A 10,468-nucleotide genomic window follows, 5' to 3' on the forward strand; every position below is an offset into this window, starting at 1 on the left:
GGGAAAAAGATTCATATTCATGACAATTTTTCAAGCTTACAAGCAATATCAATAGAATTCATAATGCCTGTTCCAGTGTTTCAGCTGCAGCTTTTTTGTTTGTTTGTTTTGGGTTTGTTTTTTTTTTTAAGAGAAGATCTTTCTATATGGCATTCACACTGGCCTATCAGCTCCAGCTCTAGTGTAATTCAAATTTACAGACATATAGAAATAAAGAATACTAAGAGATTTTTCTGACAAGATACAATTTCAAATATTTTTCTGAAGTAAGGTAGTTGAAATGAGAGTTTAAGTTTGGTTAATCAACTGTTGAGAAGAAGAGTAGCAGTCAGGAATAAACTTCTGGAATATCTAGTCAACAGTTTAGGACCCTTTACGATACCTCACAATTAAAAGAAAGAAGGTGCTGGTTACAGTTACTCACTAATAGCCAGATTTTGCTACTATTATTATTAATCACACAGTGTAATGCCTTATAATGAGACCTGTATTACCCAACTTCAGCAGATAAAAAGTTAGGCATCCAGTCTAAGCTAGTCCTCCAGACCTCTCTACAATCAAAAGGGAGAGGAAAACAGGTTCAAGAGGTAACTGATCTTATAAAACAGACAAATGAATAGCATGAACCATCCTCTGAAAGTGCCTGTCTCACTCTACTGCCTACAGCAAAAGCTTGGACAACTGGATTAGTTTTAACTACCTAAAGTCAAGTCTAATCCTTAGTTTGTAAATAAGGCTGATTCCAAAGCCTGTAAAAGTCAATGGAAACATTCATATTCTAACAGTAATTTGTACTAATACTATATGCTAGTTTGAATAAAACTAGCTGAGTCTCTCCCTTAGGGTCTCTCTTTAATTTCAACAGAAGATCAAGAATCTCAGCACCATGAGAAAAGTTCTCAGTACCTGGTAAGATTAGGTCTCTGCAGAGCAGAATAACAGAAATGTCAGCGATGATTTACTGTTTTCAAAAGTACTAACCAGTACTAAAGGAAGCAAGTCAGAATGTCACCAAATTTATAATTTGGTAAGAAAAAATAAGCTCTTACTTATTTTACTTAACTACTTAACAGCAAGTATTTATGACTATGCTAATAACAAGTTGGCAAAATTAATCGGTCATGTTCTTCACAGCCTTGTAATTTGGAGAATCATTTCTACCTGTGTAAAAAAGGTGCAAAACAGTACTCTCATTATTTTGTATACAAGTACAAATGACAAGTGACTTTACAGAGTAAAACAGAGAGAAAAATCAGGTCCGACATGTACAGTCACACACTTTATACCACAGTTCTGTGTTTTAAAGGCTTAGACAAAGTAGGAAAGTAAAACACACAATACCTGACATGAGGAGTAGATTTAATGCTTTCAGTCCTATTACTGAGAGATTTTTATTTCCTTTGTGGACTGTAAGCATTTTAAGAATCTGCCTAAAAATTAAAAAAAAAAAAAAAAAAGGGAAAACAGAGTTATGGCTAAAGAAATATTAACATTCACAAAATTTTATCAAACATTTACTTTAAAAACAAAAATAGTTATAGAAATTAGCAAAAGCTTAAAAAGCTCCCAATTAATTTTTTAAAAACTTTTATTTCAGTTTATGTTTTTTTCAAGTTAGCAATGAAATAATGTTAGTATTTTAACTATTATCATATTTCATTAAAATAATGATGCATAATTTATCAATTTTACTTTAATTTTTAATTAATTATATATTAATTCTACAGGGGACAAGTCTCATTCAGGATGGGACTACTCTACAGAAAGCAGGGTTGCAGAGCGCAGCAGACTGTGGACAGTATGGCACTGTTCTGTTTGTTGCAAGAGTTAAGTTACAGTGAACGATCAAGGGTTTGCTGGAAGAGAAGCAGCAGTTTTGCAGCTAAAGAACTTGAACAGCATCTTGAAGAACTCTACCCTAAGTTTCCACCATACAGCACTTATGTGATGCTGGACAATCACTAAAAAGAAACATTTCATAGACTCCTTACTTTGTATACTCCTTACTTTCTGGGTGGCCCAACTTGAGACCCGTGGATATTAACCTCTGAAACGCTGCATCAGAGTCAACCAAAGTTGACTTTCTAAACAGAGAGGGCCAAACAATGCTAAGTACTCTGAAAAATCCAGTGCATGTATCAAACAAGGCACCCAAAAATCAGTTGATGCTTTGAACGTATTTTGCTCAAAATACCATCTGTAAAACAGTGACCACAAATCCGTAACACCTTCTCAATAAACAAAATTTTAAAAGCTCTAGACAATACTGATGAACAGAAAAGCTGAGAAGAAAATGAACAGCCCAGTTTTCACAAAAGGTATCACTAATGTACAGTAAATAAGGCAGTGGGCCAAACACTGAATGATGCTGATGACAGAAAATAAATAAGCATTGATTTTGCACTCAATAAAGCATATCTCAAAAGGGGGAAAAAAACTGTGTAATTAAAAGCTAAATAAAAGTGGATAGGCTCACACAAAAAAACCCTAAAGAAACCTCCATTTTTTCATTTTCATGATTTTGGAGAGCTTGACTCTGCAATCTTAATAATCTTCAAATGTCAGTCAGTGTATATATAATATCTAATAAAAATGGATTGTGCAGTAGTTTGTGATACTTTAGTAGATATTCTTGACCTGTCTTGAAAAACAAAAAGCAACACTTAAAATTCCATCCAAATTTCATTCCCCAGCTCTAGCAATGACATTGTTTGCCTTGCTAAAGTCTAACTTCATAAGCTAGAATGAATGTCACTGTTTTATTTCTTTTCCCTTCATACTACGATGTTGCTAGTTTCTCTCTCCTCTGTTGTAGCACTAGTGTTACAGCTACGATGATCAAAGTACACGTAAGAGGCAAAGTCTGATGGGAGATAAAATATTCTTTACCTTTTGCAAGATGGGAAATTATAACAGTATCAGTCCAATAAAAGATATATTGTTTGTTCATATAAACCATGCCTTGCTTACATACTTACACTCTCATGAACACAAAACCACTACCGAAATCTAAGGTTAGTCAGAATACTGTGTGGGACGATCTTAAGAATGGAAAATAAAATCCAGTTAAATGCAGGGTTTTTTTCTTAGACTGCGAATAGATACCTCACCGAAACTTCTGTATGCACACTTTGGACTTGTAAGTCTACAGACAAGGATAGATGGTGGCATTTGGGTTTTCAGCCCTGAGGCAATTTCTTGCCCCAGCATACAGCCCACATGTATGGACTAAGTAGTAGGGTGATGAATCAAGGAAAACAAAGAGCCACCCTAACCAAGCTGGCAGAGTAGCTAAATAGACACCCTTAAATCTGCTTTAACCTCCTGATTAAAGTGTTCTAGTCTTAAGCATTCCTAATGCATTTTATTATGTGGTTGCAGGTGTGTGTGCACATGCATACATGTGTAGAAACTGTACATGGGGTGAAGATTCCTTCACCTCTTTGCTCCATAAGTAGCTGTGACTTAGACTTCCTTACTCCTTACACCCTGCATGAATGGAAAACCCCACTGAGTTATCAAACACCCCTTACTCCTTACACCCTGCATGAATGGAAAACCCCACTGAGTTATCAAACACCCTGAAGCCATTAAACATGTCTCCCTTGTCTACCAATGACTCATGATTTCTGCTGTGGGGAAGGAACTCTGCTTTGGGAAGAGGGCATTTTATAGAGGGTGATCTGTTCCAGGCAAGTGCTGATATATAAAGACATGAGCTGGCTCAGTATATTGCTGGGTAAAATAATCATACACTAAAACATGTCTAATACAAGGAGAAAATTCTCTGCATATACCTTCCCATTTCAAGTACGATCAAGAGTGAGGATGTAAAATTTTCTAAACCTCATCTACTGTATGAGAGTTTAATGTAAGAGATTGCAAAACATCTCAAGAAGTCTCTTTGAGCTTGTAGAAAGGATGCAAATACATTGAAGGAATTTCCTTCCTTTCTCCTCACAGTGACAGTGACTATTTAATTATTTATCACACTGTCTGTCAAGAACACCTAAATCAATACCAAACTACCATTTGTAAACATGACCGTAATGTGGTCAAATTGGCTCATAGTTGAGAGGCAAGAAACAAATGCTTTTTCTAGCTTAAGATTTCTGTTCTCCTAAAATAGTTACACACACAAAAGTGAAAATCTCTTGCAAAAAAATGACTTTTTCTTCTCTACCATGACTGTTTCCTGCCTTGCTGCAAACAGCACGTATTCATTATGGCGCTGATGCACTGCAGTCCTAGTCCAGTCCACCTACAAGGAACCTGAGATATAATTTAGCTGGCTCGCTCTGCCTTTGGCACTGACAGAAATGTCTAAGCCCACTCCCCCACTAAGAACAAGTTCCTCCATAGCAAGGAAAACTGTCAATGTGTCAGACGGGGATACACAGTTGGCTAAAATATTGATAGTGGGAAGGAATCATGTACATCATCAGATCTTTAGTGAAGTTTGAGTTTGAAAAGGATGCTTTGTTCAACTGCACACACTGCGTGGGCTCTGAGGAGGCTATCAATGATCAGCCCCAAAAGAGTAATTTTTCTGGGATCCAAGAATGAACAGCAATATCTCTAGCTCTCAAAGTAAGTCTCAGTCAATTAACAAGCCTTTAAGCTGCCAAAGAAATTGTAACTAGCTTGTACACCTTCAGGTCAGTTATGCCTTGCTCATGAAAAGCAACCAAAATCACTTTCATTTTCTAACAAAAATTCCCAACACTTCTTTCAAAGGAGTTTATTCCCCTACTGACCATGTACTTTAGCCACTGTAAAACAAACCAACACCCACAAAACCAAACTGCATCTTTGTGCAAACGATCTTACAATAGCAACCTTTCTAAGGAAGGGTATGGTGAAGACTATAAAGGCAGAGGCAGATTCACTAGGGGAGTTACAAGGCTGTAGCTTCTTGCTGTCATTATCAGCCCTGAATGAGGCAATCTGTCCAAGTGAGAGAACACCAAACCAAGCCCTTTTCCCCTATTTGTATTATACCTACATCTACAACTAGCATTTGTGCTATGGAACAACTATGGGGCTAACCCATGTGGGTTTTCATCCCATCTAACCACAGCCATCCAGAAACCAGTTGCTTAGGGTCCCTTGACAGTTAATGGACAGAGATGAGCAAGTGCAAACCACAGTTTGCTCCAGGACAATTTATTAAAAAGATGGAATGAATCATCCTCTCTGAAGGTAATTGCGTCCACTGACTTCACAGGTAGTTGAGGTGACCAGTTTAAATATTTAATTTTTAGACAATAAGATTAGGTGTGACAAAACCCCCTCTTCTTGATTTACACTACTTTAGGCCTGTGGATATAATTCTTCACATTTGGAAAGAACACACACACAACCATCCAGGTAATACTGCACCTGCCTATTAAAATGGAAGACCTTGATAACCACAGAATCCCAGCATTGCTGAGATTGGCAGGGGCCTCTGGAGGTCTATTTCAACTCCCCTGCTCAAAGCAGGGTCAACTACAGCTGACTGCTCAGGGTCACGTCCAGTCAGGTTCTGAATACCTCTAAGGCTTGAGACCTCACAACCTCCCTGGGCAACTCGTTCCAGTGTTTGGTCAACCTCACAACAAAAATAATAATAAAAAAAAGTTTGCTTGTTCTTTTTTTTTACTGTTTAAGTGGAATTTCCTATATTTCAATTTGTGCCCATTGCTTCTCATCCTGTCACTGGGAGCCACTGAGAAGAGCCTGGCTGACTCTCCTTTACTTTCTCCATCAGGTATTTATACACACAGATAAGATCCCTGCTTGCATGAGTCTCCCATTCTGAAGGCTGAAGAAACCCACAAAAATATTCAACCGTTTAGAAGCTGATGTAATAACTTTATATAAACATATTTCATTGTATATATATACTGCCATGATAACCAAGCATTCCTGAAGACTCCTTGCATACAAAATACTTACTGGTGAACACCCAGTGCTTCCCAGTCCTTCCCAACATCCTTAGGAGCTATGCTCTGTAGAGTACTCGGACAAATTTCTATTAATTTACAAAGAAGCGACCAACCCATCTGTAAAACAAAAATGCAGTTATTTTAAAACAGGTATTCTGTTTGGAACTTCAATGTTGTCTTGTAACATTCTTGGCTTTTGAAAGATGGATGTTCTGGGAAGTTATCTAGCTAAATCAATGAGGGAAAATTAATTAACACAAAACAAACAACATAAAAAGTTAAAAGATGGAGGTAAAAGATATGCTAATGATTCTGAATGCATTGCTTGAGGAACATTGAGAGGAACACATCACTCTCAATGTGCTTCAGCACTGCTTGAGGACAAAGGACACACAGTTAAAAGAGATGCTGACAGAGAGAAAATATGATGTGATCCATAGTATGTCATCATGGGCCAGGGAAGACTACTGCACTATTACAAGTAGTCCAGCTTTATTGAAGAACAGCTGTTTCCATAAGAATTTGCCTTTTAATTGCAAATTATAAGGAGAAAGGACAGGATTTTAAAGGTGTCCAATGTTTTAAATGGGGATGAGATACCTAAACAATACTATATATTTCATATTTTTGCCATCAATCCTCAATACTGTGTGTTTTCAAAACGTAATGAAGGCAGTGAAAGTTTTGAGATCATAAGGAATGAAAGATGAACTAAAACCAATATATTTGTTCTCAATAACTACTTGCTCTATCCTATGCAAATTCTTTGACTTTCAAACATCTCTAAATAATGCCAAAACCAAAAAATGTTCCTCTCTGGTCTTCTGTATTGGAGAAATCCGCTCTCTGATGAATGCCTGCAGGCTGATATGTTTGAATGGGCTTTAGTGAGGATGCAGTAAGCAAAATCTGTACAAAGAATTAACTGATGAGCAAGAAACCCCCTCTGCATTGAAAGAGAAGAAATGAACTGAGGAATGCCGAAAGTCAAGATGAAGTAGATTCTACAAAAAGGAATTAAAACAAGGCATAAAAGTTTTCTTGGCCATATAAATAAAAAGAAAAAAAAGGTGGAAGTAGGCCTGTGTGTTTCAAGAATAGGGTCAAGACAGAAGGTAATCTAAGTATGGCTCAACAACTATATGTGTAACTGGATCAGTTTTCGGTAGAAGAGTTATGTAAAGCAAAGGGGTCAAGGCAGGACAGCCAACAACAGGAATGTAAATGGCTACCTCCAAAGAGTTGTACTGCAAAGTTCATGGAAAGTGCCTGATCTCTAACCGTGCAGTCTGCAAGACTAGACACATGAAATTGCAAGTCTGTTAGTGTAGAGACACCCATAGGAACAGCATAGGCTTGAATCTAGACAGCTTTCATGACAGCTTTGGTGAGTATGAAAAAGGTGATGTAGCTCCCTGGGAACCAGAATTCTGCTTTTACCTTTCACATACTTGGTTACATGGGCAATGTTCACACTATCTGCACTAGTTTTGTTTGTTTCAGTTTAGATTTGCAGACCCAAATGTTTTAAGCCAATTACAACCTTAATGTCTGCAGATTGAGCTTGACCACAAGCCAATTTCCATGCTCTTCTCTTGCTTGGATAGCAAGCTGGCTTGCTCTGTGTGAGACTGCAAACCAATTACCATAGACATTCAGGAAGATTAAGCTGGTCTGTGTAACTGAGTCCTGACTAAACATAAGCACACAGAAGTCTTAGCAATCATCAGTCCTCCCCAAGATGGGGATACGTAATTACCTAATTTTCCATATTCCAAGCAAAACAGAGTTTATCAGCAACAGTCAGTCAGGTACAAATTTCAAATCTGCATGGCAAAGACATTGTAGAGGTGACCATTAATTCATACACTGTGTATTGCTTAGAAAATATTTTATTTTAAAAGTCCCACTTCATGACATCCTAACTGTTCTTGTAAAATTTGGAACCTGATGAAAATTAGCTTAATGACTTTAGAAAATTCCTTTTTGTATTAAAACTATTTCTGATTAAATTTATATTTCCACTAAACAATCCATTTATTTGGATTGTTGTGACTCCAAGTATCGATAAACATTTATAAGAACTGTGGATCCAGAGAAGACTAAAGGAAACATCTGACCTGCTGACATGTGGTCTATTTTACAATATTAGAATCATAACCTGAGATAACAGAGAGCTTATTATCTGTTTAATAATTATATAAGAAAGTAAGGGTCTTTTAAATAACAGAAATCCTAAAGGTCACAGGGAAAGAAAAAAAAACCAGTAAACAAAGACGTTCTTATAAACACTTAAATGGGTCCCTGTACACAGAAACAGTTGGTGGCAGCACTGATACTCTGTTATTTTTAAATCAGACCCTTTTCATTTCTAGCATGCAATGAATTTATATTACATTAGGTCACACCTTCTACGTGAGACAATAAAGCTCTGCTGACCGCTCTTTACTCAAGTGTAACGTATTTTGCTCTAGAGTTTCTAAGCTGCTCCAATCATTGCCAGCCAGTAACTGCAGAAAGAAACTACCACATTTACTTAAAGACATCTATTTTACTTTAAGGCACTATTGACTTTCAAGCCCAGTACCTTCCTACTTCTAAAGAAGCTTGCAGGGTTTATGCCTGTAGTCCGACTTGCACTGATACTTGCAGTATTGATCTATTAAGCAAATTTGCTCTGTACAAGCCAGTGGAACAGCAGCACAACATGATGCTTTGTAACCAGTTAAAGAGAGGAGGGAAAGAAAATCCTCACTTCAGGTATGTCTCTTACTGTGTTTATTCTCATATGTGAGTTAATTTTATTACAATGCCAAAAGCAAAAGATGTTGATTAATCCATTTATTGAATGAAAATTCATTAGTAGTGTAAAGAGCCTGCACTGACATCAGGACTACGTTACTTCACCACTGCCATAAAATGAGAATTATGTATTCACAAAGACTGTAAACGAATCGCAGTGAATGAAGCAAGAAGACAAAGCTCTACTAACAAATTGTGGATGTTTGTAAATACCATAACTGAATGTGAAGGAAGAGCTGCCTATGACATTTTAGGAGGAACAGGATTTCAGCTTTGCACTGGCTATAAATTTCATACTTTAATACAATGTGGTAATGCAAAGGAGCTCCGAAACTTCTAAACTGAAACACTGTATGACTGCAAATGTAGGCAGAGAGAAGATTAAAACTCATTTTAACACTCCGTATTAAATCAGTGAGGCGTTTTAACATGGTTAAAATGAAAATTAAACAATTGCTATCTTCCTTATATACTTCTGAGAGTCGTGTGCTGTCATTTCAGACCTACTCCTGGTTGTGGTTGGATTTCATATTTTTTACTTCCTAGTCTAAACTTCTGGGCAGCGGTTTTGTAAATTGTTATACACACAATATGCTTTATCCTGAAAATAACCTCTGATTCATCGTTCTGTATTTCTTAATGACCTGACAATTGAATAGTAAAATAAGTTAAAACTTCAGACTCTGCACAAGTATTTAGTTTTCAAAAGAAACCCGATATCATTGTTACTCCAGATAAATCACTACACAAGTACAATTTCATATTTTAATCTGAATTTTATGCTTTTGACCTCTAGCTAAGGTCTACTAGAGAAAAAAAACCCTTAAAATATACTGTCATTTAAGAGGCATTTGCAATATAATTTATGTTTTGCCTTCTAGTTGAATTGAAAAAAGTAAAAGATGCCAAAAATATTGTAACCATACAAATGGGCTTAATAAAAAAAAATATCAAGTGAGTTACACAGAAGTCTGGAGCTTATAAACATCCTTTACGCGTAACATAGTCAGAAATTTAATATATGCCTGCCAGGAAGGAGCTGTTTCATATGACAAGTCTGGCAGCTGTACCATAAGTACAACATCAAATTGTGCAAGTGCCACACCTAATCTAAATGGGCCAATGTTAAGTTACAGGAGCAGCCAAGCAGAACCTTAAATTGCAGAACCTACTCTTAGCTAAAATATTTTTTTCCCCCCTTAAGAAACTGGGCTAGTACAACTCTCCTTCTAGGATAGGGCTACATACGTATGAATTCATATCATACAATTCCGCTTTTCAGAAGTTTGTCTAACCGTGGCAAAATTTCGTATCGACACGTCAAAAATATGTTAGATAACATTATTTGTAATTCAGAAGCCTATACCATACTGTGTTCACACTGCTTAGTTTATATTTTCTACATGGCCTTCTTCTGCCGTTTAGAGATGCAACGAGCCGTGTCTGCAAAAAGCTGGAACGCTTGTCCCTTTAAATGCAAGCGGATACAGCGCGCTTTTACAGACCAACAGTACTTCATGAAGTGGCCCAGAAGAGAGCAACTTAAAAAGAAATAAACAAGCCGAGCGGTAACTTTTATTCCGGGAAAGGACTGCGGTGCTCTGCTCATCCCAAGGAGCGAAGCCGGAGCGGTGAGAACTCGGCCCCGGCCCCTGCCCTCCACCCGGCCCCTCAGCGCCGCGCCGCTCTTACCTGCTGCACGCCCGCCGCTCCCGGGTACAGGTCCACCACCACCA

General features: G+C 37.4%; 1 protein-coding gene across 1 annotated transcript in view; it reads right to left on the reverse strand.

Moving 5' to 3' along the window:
* Window positions 1-10,468, reverse strand: part of LRRK2 (leucine-rich repeat kinase 2) — a 147,318-nt gene that overhangs the window by 62,560 nt on the left and 74,290 nt on the right. The window contains exons 2-4 of the mRNA XM_009324388.1: window positions 10,425-10,468; window positions 5,941-6,047; window positions 1,342-1,430 (exon numbers count right to left, since the gene is read on the reverse strand). Of these exons, the coding sequence (XP_009322663.1) occupies window positions 1,342-1,430; window positions 5,941-6,047; window positions 10,425-10,468 (240 nt within the window). The remainder of the gene's footprint in view (window positions 1-1,341; window positions 1,431-5,940; window positions 6,048-10,424) is intronic.

Source organism: Pygoscelis adeliae, unplaced genomic scaffold (genome assembly GCF_000699105.1).
Source record: "Pygoscelis adeliae isolate BGI_AS28 unplaced genomic scaffold, ASM69910v1 Scaffold315, whole genome shotgun sequence".
NCBI lineage: Eukaryota > Metazoa > Chordata > Aves > Sphenisciformes > Spheniscidae > Pygoscelis > Pygoscelis adeliae.